This window comes from Mustela lutreola, chromosome 9 (assembly GCF_030435805.1).
Source record: "Mustela lutreola isolate mMusLut2 chromosome 9, mMusLut2.pri, whole genome shotgun sequence".
In the NCBI taxonomy this organism is placed as follows: Eukaryota; Metazoa; Chordata; class Mammalia; order Carnivora; family Mustelidae; genus Mustela; species Mustela lutreola.
In genome coordinates this window covers 71,527,925-71,555,275 of record NC_081298.1, presented here as the reverse complement: position 1 = coordinate 71,555,275, position 27,351 = coordinate 71,527,925, and the positions used below count along the sequence as shown (strand labels likewise).

At 47.3% G+C, this 27,351-nt stretch overlaps 1 protein-coding gene across 4 annotated transcripts in view; it reads left to right on the top strand.

The window, feature by feature from the left end:
- The window catches only part of CRACDL (CRACD like), a 133,680-nt gene that overhangs the window by 93,771 nt on the left and 12,558 nt on the right, over positions 1 to 27,351 (top strand). For all 4 annotated transcript variants that reach the window (XM_059134711.1, XM_059134712.1, XM_059134709.1 and 1 more), the window contains exons 4-7: positions 2,313 to 2,448; positions 2,785 to 2,949; positions 8,483 to 8,710; positions 14,048 to 15,677. In XM_059134711.1, the coding sequence (XP_058990694.1) occupies positions 2,313 to 2,448; positions 2,785 to 2,949; positions 8,483 to 8,710; positions 14,048 to 15,677 (2,159 nt within the window). The remainder of the gene's footprint in view (positions 1 to 2,312; positions 2,449 to 2,784; positions 2,950 to 8,482; positions 8,711 to 14,047; positions 15,678 to 27,351) is intronic.

Here is a 27,351-nt window from a genome sequence, read left to right as displayed (position 1 = left end):
CACTGATATTTCCAGTTCAAACTTAAGACAAATTTTTTTACTTTAATTATTTGAATTCTCTGTTCTCTTATACACTTAGTTCCTAGTGATATTAACAAAATTATTCACTTTCTTCCTCATATAATATACCTACAATAATCTCATTATAATCTCATTATAATCTCATTATAATCCCGCTTTCCCACATAGAGGTTACGTCTATTAAGATTGTTCTGTACCATTTTTAAAAATCAGTATTGCTACCAAAAAGATTACCAAGTGTAATTTTATAACTTTGTGGGTTCTTTTGTTCTTGGAATTTATCCTGTTATGAATGGAGAGTCAAAAGTCATCTGGGGGGCACCTGGGCGGCTCATTCAGTTAAATGTCCAACTCTTGGTTTCAGCTCAGGTCATGATTTCAGGGTTGTGAGATCAAACCTCTTGTTGGGCTCCATGCTCTCTCTCTCCCTCTCCCCTCTTCCCCTCACTTCTCCTTGACCCTCTCTCTCAAAAAAAAAAAAAAAAAAAGCAATCACTTGGATGTTGAGTTAAAATCACTTGAAACCATTCTGTCCTCTGTGCAGTTATGCTAACAATATGATATAAAATTAGGCTTGTTTATTTCTGTTTGTTTTCTAGTTTCAGAGATTATCTTATTTCTCTTTTTGTCTGATTTTGTCGTTTAACTATATAAAACATTTACATAATTCTAAAGGCAAAATTATACATGTATAAGTACCTTGGCACCCTGTTCCCCGATCATGTCTTGTCCCTCCCCTCAACGGAAACTATTACGTATCCTTCTATTTTTATGTTTTAAAATGTAAGCAAACAACATACCTCTTCACCTATGTTCACCTATATTCAGACACCCCTTTCCCACATAGAGCTGACATACCATAAACCTTGTCATGCACTCTGCTTCATTTTCCACTCTGTGCAGTCTGGTGCTGCCCTACCACATGGTCACCTGCAGGGTGGGAAGGAGTCTTCATTAGATGATGTGCCTTGGTTTATGTAGATACCTGCTGAGGGCCATTTGGGATGTTGGTGGTCTCTTCCTTCTGTAATAGTAATGAATGGCCCTGAGTGTATGACCTTCTATGTTTTTGCCAGTGTATCTTTGCAGAGGCCTTTTCATGCTCTCTCAACTTCTGCTTATACCAAGAGTAGAGACATTGGAGTAGTGGTTATGGTTCTCAAAGGGCATGACTATGGGCTACCCACAGTAGGAAGGAAAGGCAGGTGTGCATGTGATCTTTGTAACAGGAGATGCCGCTGGCAGGGAGGGCCTGCCGGGTTCTTTCACTGGGCTTCATACCCTCCCAGAAGAGTGAGGACACATCCTTCTGGGAGCCTCTAGGTTTCCCTGATGCAGACTCACTACCATGAGCTAGAAAGAAGTTGGCAAGCACCATTAACCAACAAAATGTGATCTACAGTGGAGTGGGACCACCCCCAAGAGTTCTTAATGCCACACAGAGAACAGGATGCCTGGGGCAGCCTGCGGGTGGGGGAGCATAGAGCACAGATGCCCAGTGCCGGTGGGGGCAGGTTTTCCTTCCTTCATCATTGGGTCTCAATCATCTCCTTCCACCTATTGTTCAGACAGCTAACTCCCACATCCTCTTAGGACAGACACTGTGTGAATGTCCTGTGCACTCGGTTCCTAAATGGAGTCTCGAGCTCGGAGCTGGGGCAGAGGCCGGGATGGGGATGATGGAAAGGCCCCACCATCTGTGCTCCAGGGCTAGGCACACAAGCTGGATTAGACAGATCATTCATAGCAGGTAATGAAAAGAGGGCACAGCTTTGCAGATCAGCAGTTCCCATTTCAAACCCAGTCCGTGGATGTGTGTTTTGGACCGCCTTGCCAGGATGCCTCTGTCAGGCAAATCCTCAGCTGCTGTGCAGACACGACATCTAGCCTACTGAGGACCGGCCTGTTTGCCCACAGGAATGATTTCACCTTCCTCAGGCATCCAGCACAGTCTTCTGCACACACCCCGCACCCCACCCAGCCAGCCCTTCCTCTTGCAGGCCTGCTGTCTTGGACCTCACACCACATCAAACCCTGGTTTTCCCATTAATAAAAAGAATTCACACAACCTTCAGAGCCGTCAGGAAAATCCCTGCCTCTGCAGTGCTCCTCATCATTGGCTGTGGTATTTGACAGGGTGGGGATAAACCGAGTGAAAAGCCATTTAAAAATAAATACAACTGAGAGCTTACTGTGGCTGTGCCCCTCGGCCCCGGCCCTCCTGTCCATCCTGCACACCTAGCATGAGACCGGGAGGAGTGCAGACTCTCATGGTGCCTCTTGTGTCCTAGGGAGTCGAGGAGCGCACTGGGTAGCCGGGCCCTGTCGCATGACAGTATTTTCATTCCTGAGTCGGGACAAGATCCCCCTCGACCTGTGCGGGTATTTTCCCAAGAAAATGTGTGCGACCGGATTAAAGCCCTGCAGGTAAACTTCTCCTTGGCAGTGACACTTGGTATGTATGTCAAAGACGAGTCAAGACATTTTCAAGTTATTTTCTGCCTGTTATTTGACATATTCTGAAGTATAATTGCATGCAGGACACTCCGAATTACTTACAGACAGATCCTGACTCATCCTGAATTGTCACCACTCATTTTCAAGAGCAGGAAGTATGGTGGCAGACAACGCTTTTCAGTTCAGTCCACTACACCAGGCAGGGACATTGAAAATAGACCCTGAATGAATGAATGGGAGCAGAAAGATTTGTTGATAAGAAGTTGCTGATGAAAATAAGAGCAAATGTTCTTTATTACAATCTAGCTAAAAATACAGTGTAATGTGAAAATGGGGCCGCCACCTCCTCCGGGGGGCCTTCCTGCCAAGCGGGGAGATGACGCCGGAATGAGTTCTGAGGATGACGGTCTACCCAGGAGCCCCCCAGAGATGTCCCTGCTACCTGACATCGGTCCTGGCACAACCATAAAGGCAAGTGAAGCCTGTGCCACCTCGTGGCTTGGCGTGCACCCACTTCAGAGGGCACTGAGGGTGGGGGTGTGCTCTGGTGGCCCCCGTGTGCTCCTTATGTAAGAGTCCCATGGTCTGTGTGGCCAGGCGGTATTCCAGACCAGGTAAGTGGAGCTCACAGTCTTGGGTTGTTTCTGTTACTTGAGCAGAAATGTCCATCTTGTCAGGAGATACAGTTTTGGTAACATTTTTTGTAATGGTTACAGATCTGATACAATCAATCCTCTACCTGGTTTTTCCTGTCTGAGCAGATGACCAGACCAGGCATCCCATCTGAAAGTAGGAAAACACCTTTATGTCTGTTTTCTGTTGTCATGACATCTGGCTGGAGGGAGAGGGAGTGGCGAACATATGTGACTTAATCTGGACTCTCTGATCTTAGTTTAGGACCATGAGAACCTGTTGGTCTAGGGCTAGAATGCGGTAGTGTGCTGCTGGAAAACAGGGCTTTGACAAGCAGGAGGGGTATCTATGACCTCAGCAGGGCAAGGGAGCTGATTGTAGATAACACCCTTTCCCATTAGGAAACAGGATGAAGAATTGCGCCCCAAGGAAGTCACCCTGCTCGTGGTGCCGCCATCTTAAGCCCATAGGCTGTGCTTGTACATAAATGATCATTTTCCCTTTAGACCAGCCCTGCTGAGTTATATGTTTTTTGCTCACACTTGAAAAACAAAGGCCAGAGTCCATGCTTTATAGCCACTTCCCTGCCCAGTGCATTCTTGGAGCTCTGGCTTGTGCCCTAGTGAAGAGCTCTTCACTGGGAATCTCAGGGATTCATCATGAACCACTGTCTTGTAGATTCTGAGCTACTCTGTAATACATCAGCAGTCACTTCAGCTTGGACAACCAGAAGCCCCCTGGCAAAGGCAGGGGAAAGAATATTTATCTAACTTGGGTGCGGTTGTGGGTCCCCTGAGCATCACTAATGAAAGTCGGATGAAGGGCTGTGGTATAGCTACACGTAAGTAAGCCCCAGGGTTGGGAGTTCGCTCAGAGCTGGCTAGAGAATTGTTCTCTCCAGAATTCTGCTCTAAGGTGAACCTGCCCCCTGCTTGTTCCGTGAGCAGGGTCTGAAGGCAGTGAACTACCCACATCTGTTCTCCCACGTTGAAGAGAAGGAGGAGAAGACAAGGAGGATAATTTGGCCTATTTGGTGGGTTTCAAGCCAACCCTTAAAATCCTGGAGGGGAAGGTCGGCAGGCGATGGCTAACTGCATTGTCACATGGCAGACCCATCTCGTACTCTGATATATGGAGCGTCAGCGTCTCCAGCCTCAGGGGCAGATGGATGTTGTAAGTTTCAGGGCCACGTGCTGGAGAGACAACTCTTATAAGCCATATGGACTGGTTTGCCCTCTCTCTGCCTTTAGCTGGGACCGTAACGGGAGAACAGGAAGTTTTTAGTTCCATTCATTAAGGCATGAGCCCAACGCTGAACCTGCAAAGCACCACAGTGCACAGAATACGTAGTTAGCTGCGTGGGGGCTCCTCTCACCAGGCAGGGCTAGTCTCATCCTTCTCAGCATCCCTGGTCATGTTGCTGAAAAAACAAGGTTCTGAGATTTTATTAACTGGATAATTTTATTAATTGGGTAATGGGAAACTAAAATTGGAGCCTTTAAGACTTAAAAAAAAAATTGTGTAACCTTTGTTATCATGGTTTTTAAGACACAGTGATCATATTTAATGCCCTGAAAGTTTCTTGGGCACTGGTTGAGAGGGGGAAATAGTGCACCTTTTAAAATGTCTTCATATAACAGGTGATATTTGATATAATGGTACCCTAAATCCCCAAAGGATGGGATTGCGGGCTATTTCATTTTTTCCTGTTGTGACTCCTGAAGCAGTTGTGACTCCTGAAGCAGGCCCACATGTGTGATAGAGAAACTTAATGAAGATTATTGTGGTAAAATGTTTCCAGTAACAAGTATCTCATGGTACTGCCAAGGTTGTATTTTCTGATGGAATGAGTTTTTCAGGAAATGCCTAGAATTATTTTTAAAATCTTATTACCAAACATGAGGTGACAACGAATAAAACTTTATTTGGCGAGTTTTAAGGTAAAATGACATCCAACTAGCCATCTGCTAAGTGTCCTGCCATTAAGTAGAAAGCACTGGGTAGCAGGTGGCCAGCTGACAAGCTGTCCCAGGAGATGAGGGCAGGTATCACATGGGGAGATACAACATAGGCTCTAGCAGAAATGCATCCATGTTCTCAGAGGGTTTTGGAGAGGATTATGTGAGATCTGGTAAGTCAGTGCCTCCCCTGCCTTCAGCTGGGGATGTGAAGCCTGTTGGGAGACAGCCTTCCCAGAAAGGCCCCCTGGCCCTGTTTAATGTCTGCAGGCTGTTCCCGTGTGCACAAGCCTCAGCCCACACCTCGTTGGCTGAGCCCCTCTATTTGAGGACAAACACTGTAAAGCAGCTGTCACCCAGGGTTACCCCTGGAAAACCCATGAATCCCAGGCCATTTTCCCATTTGAGTCCCATTCCTCCAATGAAGGGCTGGCCACCTGCTAGACTTTTTAAATCATTCACTTCCAGAATCATCCAGAAGCACAGATTTCAGTACAAACCGGGTGATTAGGAGCAAGCAGTGCAAATGGGAACGGTTCCAGCCCACAGATAAAAACACAGGTCAGCTTTCCTGCCCTGTCCTATCTTACCTCACAGAGTTGCTGCACTGATCAAAGACAGGATGCGTAATTCTCCTCTGAGTCAGAAAGGTGTTGGTCTTTTCAGGCCCCAAGAACTCTCGGAATGACCACAAAGACTGAGAAGTGAGAGTTGGGCGCCCTAGCAGGAAAGACCAGCCATGACAGCCTATACAGGCATTTTGCAGGGACAGAGGTCACTGTGGTCAGAGTTTCTGTGAAGTTAAGCCCATTGCCAGATTGCACCCCCCACCCTCCCAGGGCTGGAATGGGCCTGAGCCCAGGACCAGCTGCTCAGGTGCTGCATGAGCCGGGGAGCTGAGTGGAGAGGAGGCAGAGAAAGTTCATTCTTTGCGTTTATAGGAAGGTGACCAAAGCCCATATCCTCACAGAAGGCATAATCATTCTCACCTGGGAGTCACTTCATTTGCAGAAGCAGCTCATCTGGCCTGTTCTCCTGTTCTCTTAAGTCCCAAACAGTCAAGAAAACAAAACCCCAAATTTTACCATGTGTATATACATATCGTTCCTCTGGACAAGGGTAGAATGAAGGATTCTTTTGACCTTTGGAATGTACCCATTTTAATGGTGACCCTCAGGGAGGACATCTGGGAAAGGTGTCACCTGTCTAATCTGGGGTGACTTACTGAGTCATCAGCTACAACAGTGGGAGCCAAAGCCACAGGCACAGAGGAAGCCGGGAGTCTTGTCCTGTGGTTTATTTTTTTAAAAATAATTTTTCTTGCTTTATTCCCGTAAGTACCCATGTAACTGAAACAAGAGAATTAAAATAGATTATGTCCACTTATTACCCTTTTCCCCTCATTGTAGTAATAGTCTTCCCCCATTTGGCAGAAATAAACTTCATACTTGCAAGAGAATATATAAGGGACTTTTCTGTTAAGAGGGAAAATACATTTCTCCGAGGAAGTCCCCTTGCAGGGGCAGTGCCTGCATCAGCTTGTCTCTCTAACAGTGACATTCTTCTAGGGTCCCCTAGTTTAGCAGAAGCTATTGCAACATGCTCTGTGTGGGGCTCCAGGGTTGTGGAAAAGAAACTGAGCAACATGTACCCAGGCCACTGGGAGTCTGCCCACTGCCCATGTCTTGTTTGATGCCTCCTTCCTGAGGAGACCATCTTCACGGGGGCTTACTAAATAGTTGTGAAATGCCTAAAATTATGGGCTTAGGTTAAAATGTAAGCTTGATACCACATTGTACCCATCAGGATGGCTCCTATCAAAGAAGTAGAAAATTACAAGTGTTGGCAAGGATGTGGAGAGATTGGAGCCACTGTGCACTGTTGGTGGAAATGCAAAATGATGCAGCCACTGTGGGAAAAACAGTATGGGGGTTCTCAAAAAATTAAAAATAGAACCCCTGTATGATCCAGCAGTTCCGCTTCTGGGTATATAACTGAAAGAACTGAAAGTTAGTTGTTGAAGAGGTGTTTGTACTCACATGTCCACAGCAGCTTTATTCACGCTAACTAGAATATGGAAGCAACCACATTGCTTTATTGCATCATTTATTGATGGGTGAACAGATAAACAAAATGTGGTATCTACATACAGTGGAATATAGGGAGTCTGACCCAGGCTACAACATGGGTGAACGTTAAGTGAAACAAGCAAGGCAAAAAAAGGCAAATCCTGTATGATTCCCCTTAATGTGAGGCAGCTAGAGTAGTCAGAGTCATAGAGATAGAAGGTAGTAGAATGGTGGTTACCAGGGTCTGGGGGGCAGGGGGCAATGGGGAGTTGTTGATTAGTGGGTGCAGACTTTCAGTTTTATGAGAGAAAAAGTTCTGCAGATGGTTGCCCAGCAACAGGAGTGTCGTTACTGCCACTGAACCGTATGGCTAGAAGCAGTTATAATGGTAACTTTTGTTGTGTGTATACATACAAAATGTGGAAGATGAACAACACAGGGAGAAAAATGCAAACTTGACACTAATTCTGAGCACCATACAGAATAGAAGCAGGGGACAGGGTTATAGCTAAAGCCCAGCACCTCTCGGATTCTCTCTCTGCACCCTGCTTCTGTGTGCGTTACATTTGCTCATGGGTGCCCACTGGGTGCCCTCCTCCGCCTTTTCATGCTGATAAACCTCTTTGCAGTAGAACCCACTGAGACCTCACTTAGTGAAGGGGATGGCCAAGTTCAGTGGGCAGGCAAGAGCATGCTACCGTCATTCTTCTGGGGGACAACCAAAATCCCCTTTCTCCCTGGCAGCGCTTTTGCCCTTGACTGACTGTCAATGCCTCACTGCTGAGGTGTAAGCTAGCAAAATATCTGTCACACCAGATTTCTGCAGGAGGACACACGAAGATACAGAAACCTTCTGGAAAGAACAAATGCAGCTGCAGCGATGGGCTGCTGGGTTAATGGGCACTGCCCATCCTCTGTTCCAGCCTATAAAACCACCTCTGGGCCACACTATCAGCTTCTAGAGGCAGGAGCACGCCTGATCTTAGAGAGATCAGGTGGGTCTGTCTCATCAGAGAAAAGAGGCTCTTGACCGAAGTGCCTGTACCTGCCTGGAAGGGTGAAGGCAGAGTTGTCTCACCGAGACTGCCCGGGATGCAGGCTCTCTGCATGGCCATGAAAATGAGTGAGAAGTTTGTAGGGGTTGGCCCAACATTTAAAACTCCTTTCTAAGGAAGTCCCCTAGAGTCCTCCCTGTTGAGAGGCTGTAGGTCTGTCCCTCCATGTAAAGCCCAGAGATGGCGTGGGAAGCCTGAGCACAATATAAGAAGGGAGCTGATATGTTGGCTGGACCCATTTCATACTGAAAAGTTAACGTATGGCCTGCTTGCTCCTTGTCCCATGAAGGTCTCTTTAGTTTCCTCATCCCGGCCTCAGTCTCCGGACCAGCTCTTCTCCAGGCAGGCAAGCGATGCTGGCATCTCCCCCCGCACCTCGGACAGTAGCACGGCACCTGTGGCTGATTTCGATTACCCTCCAGAATTCTCCTCCTGCCTGGACAACTCTGCAGCTAAGCACAAGCTCCTGGTTAAGCCTCGCAACCAGCGGTCCAGCAAAATGAGGCGGCTGTCTTCGGTAATGGGGCTTCTTCCTATATGCAGAGGCAGGCTGCACAGGCCTGGTCGCCCCCACCCCCACCCCCTCCAACCCTGGCCTCTCTCTTCTCAGGGTCATATGCCCCTTGTAAGAAACCCCCATGATCAGTGGGACCATCTGCAGGAGCTGGAGTTGCTCTTCTTTTTCAATGAACATCACATAGGTCTCTTTCCTGCATAAACATGCCACCTGTTCATCTGTTCTGCAACACCTCCCATGAAGCCATCATGCCCTGTGGGGCCCCTGCCTTCCCATGGCAGTGTAAGGTCAGCATAAGGTCCGTACTCCAGGCCTGGAACAACCAGGCCCTACCTACCTCTGACTTCCTCTTACTCTCCCTCTCTCTCTCAACACACTATAGCCTGCAGAGCTGTTTCTGGCCTCAGGCCTGATGCCTGCTGTATCCACGGCTTAAGACACTCTCCTCCTGGTTGGCTCCTTCTGTCTTTGGGTCTCAGCTCGGAGGTCCTCTCCCCAGAAAGGCTCACCTGACCACCCTGTGGAAAGCAGCCCCACCTTCCAACCAGTAGAGTCCCTTCCTTCATAGCCCTGGCCACACACAGAAGTAATGTTTGTAAATGTGTGTGCTCACTTATTTACTGCCCGTCTTTTTGTTTTTTGTTTTTAAAGATTTTATTTATATGTCAGAGAGAGAGCACAATCAGGGGGAACAGAAGCAAAAAGAGAAGCAGGCTCCCCATGGAGCAAGGAGCCCAATGTGAGACTCGATCCCAGAAGCCCGGGATCATGATCTGAGCCCAGGGTAGACACTTAACCAACTGAGCCACCCAGGTGTTCCTGTTACCAGTCTTCCTGAGCCCTCACCCCAGCCCTGTGTCCGGCCCCTAGAGCAGTGCTAGCTGCACAGCTGGCATTTAGTGTACATTTGAATGAGGGAATGAACAATGACAGATAAGCTGACACACTAGCTCGAACGCCTGCCTTGGGCAAGGACCTACTTAGTAGTGTGGGGTTTGTGCCCCTGTGAGGACAGATGTTCCCCCCCACCCCCAGGCATGCTGCCTGTGTAGTCATCGGCTCATAGTTCTAAGAGCCAAGAACTCATTCATGGAGTGCTTTGGATTCATAGTGCGTTCAAGGTCCACATAAGATCGTTGCCCTCTCTGCTGCCCAGTGGTTACCACAATGTCTCAGCCCTGGAGGAGCTGAGAGCAGGGTGTGGGGCCAGCCTGGCCACAGAGAATGACAGAGTTGAGAAAGACTTGCCCACAGACCAACATTCTCTCCTTCCTTCCCTGGAGACAAGATTGTAGGGTGGTGAAAAGCCCCAGACAAGCTAGGTGCTCAGCTAGGGATAGTAGGTTTTCCTTTGGGCATGTGGAAGGTGCTTTTTATTTTTTTTAATTTTTTTTTTAATTTTTTTTTCAAGTGAGGATTATTTTATTATCTAGTAAAAAAGGTTTTATTGTCACACATTTTTTTTAGTACTAGGAAAGGACATCAGTGCACATTTTAAACGCCTGCCAGCAGGGGTGACTTTAGAGGAGACTAACACTGGAGACGTGAGCTGTGGTTACCGTCAGACTAATGTGTCCTTGTGCAAGCTGGTCACTAGGGTACTTGTATAAATGCTCGCACACCTGACACATTTACAGTTAAAGGTTTGGTGCTGTGGGACTTGGCTGGGACCAGTAACCAACCTGCCTGTCCTCATGCTGATTGGAGCCACAGGGCAGGGACAGAGCCAGCTCCCTCTGGCCTCAAGCCTGGGCTTTATTCCCATGGGGATGTCTTTTGCCATGGCAAAAGCACCTTGATCCCCAAGAGGGGCCAGAGTACCAGGAAAATCTTCATGGTTGGGAGGAGGGACCTCAGAACCAAAGGGCCAGCCACAGCCTGGCCAGGACTTTGTGGCAGAGGGAAGCCCAGCTCATCCTCCAGGTGGAAATGCAGCATCCTTTCTCGCTCTCCACTGGACAGCACTGTACCTCGCCATTTTTCAGCTTGGCTTAGCCCTCAAACCACATTTTTTTATTTTCTTTTTTAGAATAACAGAAATTCTGATATAGGCACTCTGGGGAAACATTTAATTTAAATTAAATGTTTGATTTAAACACCGTCATTTACATATCTTCCTTTCTCCTCTGCTTTCCCTTCTTGGTAGGGATTAAAACCCTTCAGTTTTTGACTGGGCAGAGGTGTCCAGCTAGTTGTCACTAGTGTCACTCTTGGGCCCTAAGGTGGAGGCCTCTGTCCTTCAGTGTTCATAGCACCCTTTGCCCTTTGGTTGTAAGGTCCCTCCTCCCAACCATGAAGATCTTCCTGGTACCTGGCCCTTCTCGGGGATCAGGGTGCTTTCCTGCATTCCTGTTCTGCTCCCAGGGTGAGGCTGAGCTGCCGTGGCCCCCTGGAACCCTGGAAACTTCTGCAGAGGTCAGGGTTCCTTCCGATTTCACTGAACAGTGAGGTTCACGTTTCCCCTGCTTTTCTGATCCCCCATTAACATCTGAGGTTTCTTTATGCCTCCCCATTTTCACTGCTGCCCCCACTCAGGCATCTTTCTCTGAGTCACCCCCTCAGACTCTTCCTGCCGCTGTCCACATTCTGTCCTCCCTTTGGGCAGAACAGCTGTCCAGCCTGGCCAGGTACCTTCCAGCTCTGTCATGGCGGGGAGGGGGTGAACCCTCTACCTGACACCATCTAGGCTCTGAATCTTTGGAGCTCTAGAGAAAAAAAAGGGGCGGGGTGGGCTTTTCTTGCCTTAAAAACTCCATCTTGGCACAGTTAAAAAACAAACCAACCTTGGCTATTAAGACCATGATATTTATTACCAGTTGGAAAAACACTTCCAAGAGTGCATTTTGCTGCATCCTTCTGCCCCACTAGAGCAGAGGTCGGGGAAGAGAAACACACAAAAGACAAAAGCTGGCTGTTATCTCAGCATTTTATCCTGCTCTCAGGAGCAGGGCCTGTGTGGGGCTCTGACATGCTGGAAGCAGATGCCTGTGAACTGAACGTTTACGCCAGCATCTTGTCCCTGGCTAGTCCTCACCCCCACCCCAGCAGGGCCAGGAGCAGGGAATATTAATTCTCTTTTAGTGGGAGCAGCACAGTGATATGAGTAGCCCCAGGTTGTGGCTGACAGAGCTACCAACTACGAGTTCAGGGTCTTAGAGACTGTCAATACTTCTCAGCAGTGTCCTCTGCCCAGAGATGACACAGTTGCTGCCCCAAAACTCACTCTTTCTGGTGAGAGGAGGCTGATGAGCAGGCAGCCATGACCGTCTCCATTTTGGTGCCAGCTGAGCAGTGGGTCCTCCACTCTCCATTCCTCCAGAGGATTGCAGGGTAGGAAGCTGCCGTGAGGGCCCAGAGGAGGAAGGGAGGGGCAGCGGCGGTAGAGATGGAGCAGGTAAGTGCAGTCTTCCTGCTGGACTCCATGTGCTTGAGCCCAGGCTGAGTCAGAAGCCCCATTGCTCCCTGCAGAGCCTCTGTTCAGTGTCCCAAGTCCACACTCCATGCTGCCTTTGTCCTGCCCAGTCCTTCACTCTCACCTCCTTGTAGCTTCCAGTGGCTCAAGGTGAGATATGCCCAGCTGAGCCTGCTTCTCAGCTTTCTGCTCCTTTTGTGAGGGTTGTGATAGTTTTAAAACATGACCCACATCCTAAACAGGTTTCAACATCAGTGATTTCCTGTAGTAGCAGAAGGCCAGTGACACCTTTTGAACCTGCGGCTTTTGAAAATTCTTCTCTAGATTTCTTTGCACATCTTCTTTTTTTTTTCAATCCTGGGGCATAGGGTGTGCCCCTTGGCAAGAATTAGAGAATTAGCTAAGGTATTATCGCAAATACCCTAGTTATCCTGTGTTCTGTTAGCAAGCAGAGGCCAGCTGGAAGATGTTAAAATGGCACCAGCAAACAACAAATGTTAAAATGGTACCAGCAAACAACAAAAACCTAACACAAACACTCCTGCACATTTCTTAACATAAAGGAAAGGAGGTCTGCTGTCCTGAACTTTTTTTTTTTTCCAAGAAGATCGAAGTGTTTTCTAATGTCCTGAACTTTTTTTTTTTTTAAGAGTGACCTCAACACCCTCAAGCTTTTGGTCATTTTCTCATAGTATTTTTGAATAATTCGTGACTACCTTGGTCTCTTCTCCTTCCTAAGCAAGCAGCAACTCACTTTGGGTACGGCAAGAAGGAAGCTGGACTAAATTTAAATTCCAGACACTTTTCAGAAGAAAAATACAAGGCAGTGTTTGTCAAGCCAATAGGGCTTCAGGAAAAGAGGGGCACCATAAGCTTCAGGGAAGGGGCAAGACTTCCTCCTAGAGGAGTGGAATCTGAGACTGTTCTTGGGGGGCTGCTGGCAGAACACCCTGGAGGTGTGGGGACAGAGGAGCTGGCCAGTCACTTGGCCCAGAGGCTGGCATATTCAGTAGTGCGGGCCCGGCTTGACCTGAGCAGGGATTGGGAGAAATAATTTAAGACCAGAGAATATAGGACTTTTAATTAAGCTGTAAAGTTTGGACTTTATCCATCAGCTATGGTTTGGGACGTTACCTTACAAGATGTGGTTTGCCCTTCACCATGGGGCCCATCCCTGGAGAGAGAGCACTGAGCTGGGAAACTAGCTCTTGGCAGCACAGGGTCATGGAGAGAGCACCAGCTTTTCAGCTGAGCTAATAAGCTCAATCTTTACCAAGGTGTGGCCCTCTCTGAGCTCCCAGTTCTTCAAGTACAAAAAGGAAATAATCCTTCCTTACTGGGATGAATCAAGAGAAAATAAAATAATAGATGTAGAGTGCAAAGCACGGCAGACCCCCAGCTTATTTGGTCCCCTTTGCTTCAATTTTTAGAGCAGTATCCGCTGGTTTTGTAGTTCAGTCACTAGAATCGTTTTTTAATTTAATTTAATTTACTTATTTGATGTTCAAATAAATGAACAAAAGTAGAGATCAAAAGTAGATGTGGGGGGAGCAGGCTCTCTGTTGAACAGAGAGCCCGATGTGGGGGCTCTATCCCAGGACCCTGAGATCATGATCTGAGCCAAAGGCAGAGGCTTAACCCACTGAGCCACCAGGCGCCCCCAGTCACTAGAGTCTTAAGCAGTATTTCCTTTCAGGGCATAGCCACCACTGTTCTGCTGAAAGCTGAACTTGTACGGCAAGTTTCCAAAGAGATGGGTAAGGCATTAAGAAGAGACACCATGTGTGAATGTCTGCTTAGGTGCCAGCTTAAGAGACATACTGCTTCCTTTAAACCATATTAAATCTTGTACAAAATAGAAAGGTCATAGGCTTCCTAATATTCGACATAATAATGCTGTCTTTTGTTCTCTTTATTCCTGCAAGCGAGCACAGTCTGAATCGCTTAGTGATCTGACCTGTACCCCAGAGGAAGAGGAATACGAGGAGAAGTCATTACCCAGAGTCAACACAGAAGAGAGCCCCAGTTCAGCACAGCAGGATGCGGTACTGGATAGAAGCCCAGAGCCCGGGGGGCCAGCCGCCATGCTGCAGCCTGGCGGGGCGCGCGCTAGGCGGGCGCGCCTGCAGCACTGCCCAGCCCTCAGTGCCAGCGCTGAGGAGGAGGAGGAGAGCTTTCTTGGGGATAATCCCTCAAGCCGCCCGGCCACCCCCGAGGTCACCGAGCCTGTGTCAGGCCCGGCCCCCTGCCCCGAGTCTCTTTCTCTGCCTGAAGGTTCCCCAAACCATAATCCCAACAGTGAAAACCAGAGGGATGAAGTGTCCCTGGAAAGCACGTGTCCCCCAGCCAGGGAACCCGCTGAGGAGGTGGTCTGCGTTTCCGCAGACGTGGAGATTTGGTTATCTCCCTGTATCCCTGAGGAGGACACGACACCTCCCGAGACTGACGCTGTCACCACCTCGGAGACTCCCGCTGGTCCAGAGGGGCCAGACCCAAGTGTCCAGAAGGAGGGGGAGCTGACGCTGGAAGTGCCCGTGCCCGTGCCGGAGCCCGAGACCGAGACCGAGCCCGAGACCGAGGGAGCAGGGAAGGGATCTCCCGAGGCCCCCGCCCCAAGCCCACCGGCCCCCAAGAGCTGCTTGAAGCACAAGGCCCCGGCGGTGAGCGCGGGGCCCAGCGCGCCGCCCGCCTGCGAGTCGCCCGCGGAGGAGCCCGCTCCGCGTCCCCAGGACGGAGATGCCGCCCCCGCCGAGCAGCCCAGGGCGGAACCGGCGGAGGCCCCACAGGGGGGTCCCGAGAGACTGGCGCCGGAGCGGAAGGTGGAGCGGGGAGGCAGCGAGCTGCGGGCCGTGAAGTTCTCGGTGTCGTCGGGCCGCGCGTGGCCGCGATCGGGCGGCGCCCGCGTGCTGGAGCGCGGCGGCCCCGCGGGCCCCTCGGCCGGCCGCCTGCCGCTTCTGAAGAGCAGCCTGGTGTGGAGGAGCGAGGCGGCGCTCGACGACCTGCGGCCGGCCCCCGAGCCCCACGGCGGGAAACCCGCGACGGCAGGCGGCAGCGGCGCCTCTCGGGATTCAGGGGACACGGCGACCGGGCCGGGCCGAACCCTCCGGGATGCCCCTGAAGACCCTTGCCCGGTCGCCCGCGAGCCGCCCTCGGGCGACGACAGAGGCCCCTTCCCTGTCAAGCTGCGCTCCACCTCTCTGTCCTTCAGGCACCGGGAGGCGTCCTCTGTCGAAGTCAGAGGGGTAAAGAGATACAGCGCTGAAATCCGGCTAGAAAAAGGGGGGTTGGCTTTGCTCCCCAAAGACGAGAAATGTCCGGCCGTGAAGGCCCCCTCCCCTCGAGGGGCACGGTCCCCGCACGAGCCGGGAAAGGCGAGGGCCCGGCCCTCGGAGCCGCTCAGCGCCAAGCCTCCCCTGCCTAGGAAGCCGCTGCTGCACGGTCGCCCCCTGCAGCCCCCGGACACCGGTCCCTGGGAGCATGCGAAGGTCGTGCCGCCCCCGGACTCCAGGCGGGACAGCCGGATGGCCGAGACCCGGTCGACGCACAGGGCCGCGGGTAAGAGCCGAAGTCGCGGTGGGGTAGGGGCAGGGCCGTGGGCAAATCCCACGTCCACGGAGAATGTCAGCGCTTGGGGTGAGAACCTTGCAGGGGAACTGAGATCAAAAATCAGAATTCCTCATGGTATCACTAACACGTTTGGTCGAGTTAGAAACTGAAGAAGGGGGGAAACAAATAGGATTCTGCAGCAGTTCAGAGAAGTCAGGAAGTTGGAAAAACATCTCCAGCTACTCCCTGAGAGGAGATGGGCCCTCCAGGGAATCACTCAGATGCCTCTTCCATTTCTTCCCTCAGAAGCTCAGTGAGTTCCAGAACCCTGGGATATGGGTACTCTGACAGAGGGAGGTACCCCCGGGCCTATACCACTTCTTGGTGAGAAATGAAGCTTCTGGCTTCTCTGTCACTTAGTGTCCTCACCTACCGCCCCCTTCCCTGCCCCTAGGAGGATTTTTTTTTTCCTGTTTAATAATTAGGCTCACGTGGCCCAGCCTCATGGGGAAAGCATCCCATTTATTGGAGTCACAAGCCTTTGTAAAAGGGGAGCCCCCTTGGGGTGGGCGTTAACTTCCTTTCCCAAAAAAGAGATGGTGTGAAGGTTGGGGCAGTATGTAAGAATCTTCTAAAGCAACTGTCCTTTAAAATGAGCAGAGATAAAATAGATGACCTTTCTAGGTCTTTGACATTTGTCGCTTTTTATTTTTGGTGTTTGAGATGAAACGAGCAATCTGTTGGAAATGGGTATTTGTGGTAGAGCTGAAGACTATTTCGTTGCTGGGTTCTTTTATTAATGGAAATCAGTGTGCCAGAAACAAAACTATGCAAAGGAGTCACATGTGCGTGTGATGAAGTCCCTGAGGAGAAGTTTTCCGTGGCAAATTTTATTTGGGGGGGGGGGGGACAACTTTCAGGATGTTTTAAGTGGCTTCTGTAAGTCTAGGACTCCACTGAAACACCACATTGCGGGACAGAGGAAGTAGGACCCCGTTCTTCTAGGGACCCCACACCCTGAAAGTGTACACATATGAGGGGAAAATAAGCTCACAGAAAGCAATGCAAAGGCAAGCTAAAGAAATTCTTATCTTTTCTGCTTCCTTCCTGGGAAGTGAGTGAAAATGCAGTGTGTGTGTAAGTATACATATATTTACATATATACATATATAGTGCTTTAAGTTGGGAAGGTGACAGCTCTAGGCAGAAGTGCCAAGAAAACACCCTCCAAGAGCCTTCCTGATCCAAGGCCTCTTGGCTCAGTGGTGATTTTTTGCTGCTGCTGCTGCTGCTGCTGCTGCTGCTGCTACTGCCCCTACATTAGGATAATCAGGGAGCTTTGGGAGAGGTTCAGGCTGGAGCTGATGATCCACTCCACAAATTGCTGGCAAGGTTATTGAAGCTATTGTAGAGTGTTTCAAAAATCCATGGAAATATCAAGGGAGAAGGGGGTTTGCTCTGTGCAGATGAAACCCTGACATCAGCACCATCCACCTTCATGGCCTGGAATTGAAAATGTGTCTCAGGGGCTTGCTGCCTGAATGGAACTTAAAATACAGGATACTTGGGTTCATGGTCAGCACTGGAAAAGAAGCTTCAGAGGGCAGTGCTTGACACATTAATAATTTATAACTTCCTCAGCCCAGACTGTGAGAGTTAGGATTGTTTATTGTCAAATGCCTGGAATGGTCTATAAAGATCTTACTTTTTTTTTCTTTAATTTATAAAATACAATATAGTATATGTTAACAGCTTTACTTAAAAGTATAGTGTAAAAGAATTGCCTTGTCCATTTATTAACATTCTCTAAGCCACAGAAATAACTGATCCAGATGAAATCCATAATGAAAGAATTCCGGTTACTTAAGGGCAGGGGTAGTGATTTTCATTTCAGTGCAGAGAGAGGAAGGGAGGAATTACTCTCATTCTGCTTGACCTCAACTCTCCCAAAGTGTGGTTGGTATTTGAGGGGCAAATATCAGGACAGGCTGTGGCTCCCTGGGACCTTGGGGTCTTGGGGCTGCCTCATGTAGACCAGAGCAGAATTGCAAAGTTGGGCTGTCAATCCTGTTAGTGAAAGTGGGCTCTGTGTCTTCCCCAGATACTGGATCTGCTTGTGGTTTAATTCATTCTTATTATTTCTGTCATCCTCATTGCTCCCAAAATATAGCTGCTGGAGGCAATTAAATTCATATAAAACAGGTAATAAAAGTTTTAATAACAGTATTATTCAGTTTTCCAGAGAGGCCTTATTACTGCTGTTTATTATCTTGTGGTAGCAGGTACTTTACCCAGAGCTCCCAGATGGGCTGCCACCCCTTTCAGGGGCACACACCGTAAAGCTAGGTTACTGAGGTGTCCCAGATGGGTGCACAGTTCTACCTTAGGAACCCAAGCACTGTGTCCTCAGCACCCCTGCTTATCCTTCCTCCTCTCATCCACACTCTGTGTTCTTTCTCTGGAGACATGGAAGAACCCTTCAGTGGGGGAGGCAGGGAGGATTCCCCAGCTGTTGGAGTAAACAGAGGAGCCCAGCTTTGCTAAGTGCAGGACCTCACGGGGCTACGTTGGGGTGGTTACTGCAAGGCCAGTACCATATTTGTGCTCATCAATGCAAATGAGACTGTTAATAGGAGGCGAATGGCCCCGGGTTACCAACTTTATTCATCTGTGCAGGACATTACCATCCTCCTGGTAGGATAGTCCATATCAGAGTCTAAATGGCAGATTGGAGAGCACCCTTCTGAGCACAGGATGAGTTAGGCAAAAAAGTTAGAGACGTTCAAGACTTTCATGTGGAAAAATGGTAAAATACAGAAAGTATATAGAAAAAAAACATCCACTTAGGAGTCTGCTTTCTAGATGTTATCCCTGCTGGCTTTTCTTTCGGGTCATTCTTCTTTCTCTGTGTGTAATTTATATTTGATGTAGTTGCAGTCACATGTGGGATATTTTGGAGAACAGTTGGACAAATTGCCATTGTCACCTAGGGGCCTCATTTGATAATGAGCCTCCAGTCCAAACTCATTATGTCCGGATGGGGCTGGTGATCAAAGTGGCACACCCAGGTCTCTGAACCTCTTTCTCTAGACTCTAGTAGTCACTCATTATGCATTCATTCTTGCAACAAATATGTCATGTATATCTGCCATACACATAGCACTGTGCTGGCTCCCAAAAGGCAGTCAGGAAAAACATGTGGACCTCATTCTCAAGGAGCTTACCGGCCTGAGGAGGCAAGGTGGCAGCTGGATGCCACAGGAGAGTGTAGACAGATGCCCATCTTGTCTTTGGCTGCTGGGGGCATTTTCTAGAGGACAGGAACTCAAATTCAAGTTCATTTGAGTTACTATGCTAAAAAAGTACAGTCGACCATTGAACAGTGTGGGGGTTAACAGTACCAGCCCCCCATGCAGTGAAAATATCCACATATAATCCCCAAAATTTAACTACAAATAGCCTACTCTTGACCCTTTATCAATAACAGTCAACTAACATATTATTTTGTATGTTACAGGTATTGTATACTGTCTTCTTACTGTCTTATTACTTCTATACTGTCTTATTAAGTAAGCTAGCAAAAAGAAATTTTATTAAGAAAATCATAAAAGAAAGTATGTTTAAAGTACTGTACTATATTTATCGAAAAAATTCACATGTAAATGGACCCTAGGGCACCTGGGTGGCTCAGTCAGTTAAGCGTCTGCCTTTGGCTCGGGTCATCATCTCAGGGTCCTCGGATTAAGCCCCGCGTGGGACTCCCTGCTCAGTGGGCAGCCTGCTTCTACCCCTCCTCTCTGTTCCTGCTCTCTCTCTCTCTCTCTCTCTCTCTCTCACTATCTCTGTCTTTCTGTCAAATAAATAACATCTTAAAAAAAAAAAACTAAAAATTTTTTAAAAATTAAAAAAATAAATGGACCCCAGCACTTCACACCTTTGTTGTTCAAGGGTCAACTGTGTTCATATATCTTGAATTCTTAAAGAAAACCAACTCTGTTCATGCCCGCCTTTCTTTTTGGTCTATCATTCCCTTCACAGTCCCTTCCTGAGCAAGTATGGTCAACACTGTGGGCCTCCACTTCTCCACCATTCCTGTGCCCCTCAGACCACATATATTTTCTCGTCCTTGGTTGCCTCCCAGTGCTCCAGCCTCTTCTTGGTGCCCTGAAACAGAACACATCTCAGATTCCCACCTGTTTCCTCAAGTTCTCTCTTCTCTTGACTCCCTCACCCATAGCATCCAGCCCCTGGCCATCTGTGGGCACACCTGATTTGACATCTCAACATTCATAATTCAGTTTATCCACACCTCCCCCACCCCAGATCATTTTCCTTCTCCATTCCCCCAACTATCCAGATAAGCTAGAGATATCCAAGCCATCAAAAATATTTTAATATGGAAAATACTGAAAGGCCTAAAAGTTGTAAGAAAAATCACCTTGTAATTCTGCTTTTCTACAGTTACGTAAAAAGGAACTTGCAATTCTGACCAAAATGGAGTAAACCACCCTATCTCTCCCACTGATAAAATTTAAAACCCTGGACAAAATGCAGGAAGTGAATGTCAGAATTCTGGAAGGCAGGTAAGAGTGGGTATGCTGGGTAGAGAGAATGATAGGACTCTGAAGACCTCCCTGCAGGAGACCTCCCTGCCCTTCCACCAGGTATCAGCACCCCAGCTTGGTGATTCTCCAGTCCTGCTCCTCCTACTCCCAACTGCCACCAGGCCCAGCACCAACTCCACAGGACAGAGTTTGTCAGATGATCTTAGCCCTTCTCCCTCTGAGTGCCAGCAGCTAAGCAGCAAGCCCCTATATATGAAAGCAGTCCCTGCAGGGTGGAACACCTTGGGTTTTCTCATCCCTGCACTGGGCAAGTGCCACGGCAGACTGGAAACTCTCATCCTGGTCGCTGTAGCAATGGCATCTTTTAGGGCAGAGCTCTTTTAATTCTTCCAACCATACTCAGCAGAAAGGCAGCTACCTCCACCCATAGCCGCACCTAAGGCTCAGAGCCCTTTAGCTCTCCAGAAAGCTCACTAATAGAAATCCAGTCATGAAGCTACAGCCCCTCCACAGCAGTGGGAACAGTGATAGATGTGCTGGTGGCGGTCCCAAAGGCTTCTTTCTCTCGCTACTCTGCCCTCAGGGGTCCCAGTCATGAGAGCACACCACAGTATAAAGGCTAAACCCTGGTTTCCAGCCAGAGAACTTTGGGGGTGGAAATCTCAGAAAGGAGACACCTGAGAAAGGGTCCTTCACCTATGTGTATGAAGCCCAGGACTCATCTCCATGTTGCACCTGCATGAGACCCACAAGAATCAGCAGAGCAAAACCTTTGAGAATTTTAACAGGACTGGATCTCAACATAAATATATGGGTCTCACTTAAAATATCTAGGATACAAACCAGAGGTATTCAAAACTCAAAAGAAATCAGGAGAACATAGAAAAAAGTGATCAGCAAATGCCAACCTTGAAGTGATCCAGACGTTAGCATTATTAGACACGTTATTTTTTATTTGTTTTTATTTTTAACAATGGTTTTCATTTAAAAAAAAACTCGTGATTTTGTGGTTTTAAAAAAAACTGCTTGTTTTGTGCCCTCTTATGCTTGAATATAAAGCGCTCTGTGAATATTAGTAAGAGCCACCATATGAAATTTATTATTAACCATCTGTTTTAGGCTCAAAGCTTTGCTGTGTTCTGTTTTAGCATCATAAACTGGAATTAAAGTTAGACAAAGACTTGAAAGCACGAAGTATACCATGTTCTATGAAGTAAGAGTGAGCACTCTTGAAATGAATAGAAAGAGAGAAATTCTCTGCAAAGAAGTAGAAGCTATTAAAAAAAAAAAAGGCATCTTTTAGAAAAGGAAAACATAGGAACAAAAATAAAAGAGTCATTAGAAGAAGCCAGTAGAATAGGGATCACAGATGAGCCCATGAACTTTAAAACAAATAAATAGGAAATACCTAGCTTGAGTGTGAAAAGAAAAGAAAAAAAGCCTCAGAGACTTTGGAACAATATTAAAACATCTAACATTCATATCACAGGAGTTCAGGAGGAGAAAAGAAAGATTTGAGCAGAAAAAAATATCTGAAGGAACAGTGACTGGAAACTTCCTAAATTTTTGAAAAACATGAATTTGCAGATCCAAAAAACTCAGGCAAATTATTTTTGCCTTTGTTTTAAAAAAGCTGTATTTGCATAGGTTTATTTCATCTTCTCAACAAATGGTTCTGGAACATATGAACATCCATAAGCAAAAATAGGAACCTTGACTTAAGTCTCACATCATGTACCATGATTAACTCAAAAGGGGGTCAATGAGTTAAATATAAAGTGAGACTATAAAATTTTCAGGAACTTTAGGAGAAAATCTTTGGAACATAGGACCAGGCAAAGAGTTCTTAAACTTGATAGCAAAAAATGATCCATAAGAGGAAAAATGGATAAATCGGACTTTACCAGAACCAAAAACTTTCGCTCTGCCAAAGACCCCATTAAGAGGATGAAAAGAAAAACTACAAAATGTGGGAAAATATCTGCAAACCACATATCCAGTAAAGGACTAGTATCTAAAATATACAAAGCATTCCCAAAAGTCAACAGTACAAAGCCAAAAAATACAATTCAAAAATGGGAAGGAAGAATTGGGAGCAGATATTTCACCAATGGAAATATACCAACAGCAAATTATCACATGAAAAGATGTTCAAAATCATTAGCCATTAGAGGAGCAACAGTTAAGACTATAATGAGATATCCTTACATATTAGAATGGCTGAAATACAAAAGCTAGAATGACCAGATGCTGGAGAGAATGCAGAGCAATTGGAGCTCTCATACACTGCCTGTGGAAATGTAAAATGGTGCGGTCACTTTGGAAAACAGTTTGGCAGCTGCTTACAAAATTAAAAATACAGTTACCTTGTGACCTAGCAATTCCACATATAAGTATCCCAGATAAATGAAAACTTAGGTGCACACAAAAGCCTGCCACATGAATGTTTATAGTAGCATTATTCATAATTACCAAAAACTGGATGCACCCCACATATCCTTCAGTCAACCAAACAATGGAATATTACTCAGCAATAAAAAAAGAATGAACTGTCAGTACACACAATAACATCTTAAATGCATATGCTAAGTGAAAGGAACCCGTCTTGAAAGATTACAAATTGTATTAGTCCATTTGTATGACATCTGGATGAGGCAAAACTATAGAGATAGAACAGACAAGTAGATGTCAGGGGTTAGGGGTAGAGGTAAGGTCCCTACAAAGGAGTTAGTATTAGAGAACTCTCTGGGGTATTAGAGAACTCTCTTGTGACTTTATACAAGAATCTAAGTGTGTTAAAACTCCTAGAACTCTTTAACAAAAAAACGTGAGTTTTACTCTATATAAATTTTAAAATAATCTTTTAAATGGCATAAAAAAGTGACCATCACCTCTTCACCCCTCTCTGAACCTCAGAAATCCCCCCCAAAGAAAGAACCACCACCAGCTCCTTCTCGCGCCTGTTGCAGTCAGTGCTACATCATTATCAACATACATAAAGAGGCACACGAAACTTTTTTTTTAATCACAAAAATGCTGTACGTGTTGGCTCACAATTTGTATTTTTACTCCACCATAAGACATGGGTCTCTTTTCTGATCAGAATGAGTCACTTAATCTCATTCCCTTTAAGGGCTACGGAGTACACATACTGTATTTTATTTAACCATTCCGAACTGAAGGGCATTCTGAGTGCATTGAGTTTTGTGGGTTTTTTTTTTTCCTTTTGCTGCAATAAACATTCTTATCTTTTTTATCTCAATGGAGTCACACTTTTGCTTCTCTAGGACAGATTCTTAAAAGGGAGCTTTCTGACTCAAGGGCATACACAGTTTTAACAGACAGCTTCAGATTGCCCCCCCCCCCATTAAGGTGGTACCAGTTTACACCTCTTGGCACAGAATAGAGACTTTCTCCCCCCTCTCATCAGCATGAGGTGTTGTCAGTCTATCTGTCACTTTTTTTTTTTTTTTCAATCCGATGGATGAAAATGTCCTCTTTGGTCAGCAGGTCCTGGCCATGCTAACGTGGAGTGCCTTTATCCTGCCCCTGAGTCAGCCCTCCTGGTTCTTAACCCACCACAGCACCTACCTACAACTCTCTCTTTCCCGATGTCGGTCTAACCATGGAGCTTTCCTCTTTAACCCTCTCGGTGTCTTCCCACTATATATGGGAATAAAAGTTAGATGCCTGGGGAAGGCATTTAAGGCTTTGTAGATTCTGGCCAAGGTCAACATTTCTGCCTTCCTAAGTCTGCCTGCTAACTCCTTCACTTCCTCTGACATCTCCAGCCCCACCCCTGCCACCAGCTCCCCTCCCCACTCTGCACACACCCCTGCTTGCCCCCGGCACACTCCGCATTCTTGAACTTGATCTTTAGCCCCCTGAGCATATCCACGGTTTTGTTTTTCTCTGTGGAGTATCCATGCCGAGGGTCTCCTGGCCTACAGTGGTGTACAGTGCCATGATTTGCAGGACAGCAAGGGCAAGGCACGGGGTTGGGTGGTAAGATTGAAGAGTGTGGATATGGAGGTTTTACTCCAAGGTTCCCCTTTGGGGGCTGTGGAATTCTGAGCAAGTGACTTTCTTAACCTCTGAGTCTTCATTTCCTCCTTTGTAAAATGAAGTTATTACTAATAGTAATACATGGGACAGCAAAAGCATTGTAACTACAAAATTTGCTGCAGTTTCCAGCAGCACAGTCATGTTTTCCTAAGGGTGTACCAAAATATCCTCATCTGAGCTGCATAGAATAGTTGTGGAAGGGGATTCTCTCTGTCCGGTTTAAACCAATGAAGGCGCCAACATGGGAATACAAGACCCCAAAGAGTAGGTGTGTGCAGAATATAGCACAATAGAGACTGTTTCTCCCTGCTGTTATCAGCATGAGGTATTGTCAGTCTATCTTTTTTTTTTTTTTTTCAATCCAGTGGATGAAAATATCTTCTTTGGTCAGCAGGCCCTGGCCATCCTAATGTGGATACCAGGAAGATACTGAGAATGTTCTGGTAACCATCTGGGGGCAGTGTGATAGACTATAGGACATCAGGGTTATGCCGTGCTCTAAAACCTTTGCTCTAAAACCTGGCAGCCCAACCCCTAGGGTGTGGAGGGGCAGTGCCCCCCACTGTCCGTCTGCCGCACTAAAGTCCCACTTTTGAGTGCATGAAGCACTTTTCTCCAGGGCAGCCATGAACATCATGTGGGAACTGAAGCCCTCTGTGTGCTTAGCCCAGGGCTCAGTACAGTGGGAGACAGGTGGGCTTGAAGAGAGAAGGCAGCATCTTCATGACAGGAGGGGGCAAGTGTCCCGGGCAGAAGGTGCCAAAAGCCAGAGGGGTGAGGCCAGTCCAGGACTGCAGAAACTCCAGCGGGGATGCCCTTGGAGTGGATGTCCAGATACAAGGCAGGGGGCACTGGCTGATTTCTGGCAGGATTCGCCTGGAACAGGGACATCAGCCCAATTCCAGAATTGGACCACCTGGTCAGTCAGGCCCTCTGTGTCATCCAGAAGACATCGTGGGCTCTCCAAGCCTCCCTCAGGCCAGACACTTGGAGCAGCATTGAAATCATTGGTTCCCAGTTCTTGCCGCAAATTGGGGTCATCACCTCCACGGGTTCAGGTTGATGGGTGCAGGGGGAGCCCAGACATTGGAGTGATAAAGGCCCTATAGGTGATCCTGATGTGAGGCCAGGGGTGAGAACACCTATTCTAGGGCAGCACTTCTCAAACTTACAAATGTTTGTGAATCTCCTTTAAATGAAGATTCTGATTCTGATGAGGATAGTACTGCTGGTCTACAGACCAACATTTGAGTAGCAAGGATCCAAATCTGTGTTATCCAACATGGAACTGTTAGCTTCATGAGGCTGTTTTTTGTTTTTGTTTTTGTTTTAATAAACTCAACGTGGGGCTCGAATTCAGGACCCAAGGTCAGTTGCATGCTTTACCAACTTGAGCCAGCCAGGCGCCCCACGTGTGGCTGTTTAAATGTAAACTTAAATGAATTGCAATTAAATTTGAAAAATCAGTTCCTCAGTCACACTGGCCGCATCTCAAGGACTCAGCAGCCCCGTATCTTGTGACGAGCCAGCAGCACAGGGATCATTTCTACCACTGCAGAAAGTTCCATTAGATGGCCCTGATTGGGGGCAAGTAGCAGTCTGTAAGGGTTGTGCTCTTCCCATAATACTTTCACCTGTTTCTCCGTGTGTCCGTCTCCCACACTACATCAGCTTCCCAAAGTCAGGGTCTGCCCTAGATTTACCTACCGCTTAGACTCAGTATACAGGTAAAGAATGACAGTAATTGTTAATGTGTATTAAGCAGGCACTAAGTGCCAAAAATCATTATGTGCTTTCCATTTTAATTTCCAACAACAATCCTATTTTATAAATGGGAAAGCCGGAACGTAGCAAAAGAACTTGCCCAAAGGAACATAGCAGGTGACCTGGGGAGGGGAGTTTGGTGCCACGTCAACCTCCCCTGCAGCTGCGATCTTCACTGTTATGCCGTACTGTGGAGGTTCTCAAATGGGGGCAACGTTGTCCTCCAGCAGACATTTGGCAGTGTCTGGAGACTACTTGATTGTCACAGCTGTGGCAGGAGGGAGACACTACCAGCATCTAGTGTGAGCGGTTGAACATATCGCAGTGCACTGGACAGCCCCCAATACCAGAGAATCATCCAGCCCCGAGTCTCAATAGTGCCAAGGCTGAGTAACTATTGTTTGCCACTCAGTGAATAAGTTATCATGGGGAGAGAATGGTGTATAGGAAAGGGGGGGTTATAATCCTTAACAGGAGATGATCTGAGATATAGTGAATGAAGAGTAAAGACAAAGCCTGTGTTCACGTCCCAGCTTTGTTACATATCAGACATATATGATCTTGGAGAAGTCCTTTTTACTCCATGAGATTCTGTGCTCCTGTCTCTGAAATGGGGCTTGAAAAAATTCTTACATAACAAGGAGGCTTGCAAGGGTCATTAGAAATATGATATTGCTCTGAAAATCAAGACTGAATAAACCCTAGCCGTGAACATTTCTTGGATGGGGAGAGATTTCCCTACCTGTCCAGGGCGAGTGAGGGAGGGCCAAGGGGTAACAGAAGAAGGAAAATCTAAGCCCTGTGGACAAGGGCCATCCCTAAAACTAATCACTTGTTCTCCAGTGGCCACTTGAGACAGATCTTAGAGAATTCCAGCTGTCCCTGGAGAGCCACAAGGAATCCAGGGTGGGTTGTTTGTGGACATGCTGAATTATAAGGGAGTGCCATGTAGTAGAGTTTCACTCCTTCTTCCCCTTCATCTGCTGTAGCTCAAAATTATTTTCAGGTCAGCAGTGCCTTTCTATCCCCATATCCTTATAAGGTCTCAGTTATATTACCTGGCAGGTAACAGACAGCAAGTGTCTCCATGGTCAGAGATGGACTTTGGCCACTGCCTTCTGCTCAGAGGCTGTTTTAATTGCACAGCAACAGGTGAGCAAATGAACTTTGAGTCCAAGCTTGTACATCCCAACTCTTTGTCCTTGAGCTTTGTCTCTGGCTTCTGGGGTCTCCACTTTGAGATGAGGGGATCGGGCTGGACAGCTTGGGAATGTCTGCCAATCTTGCCC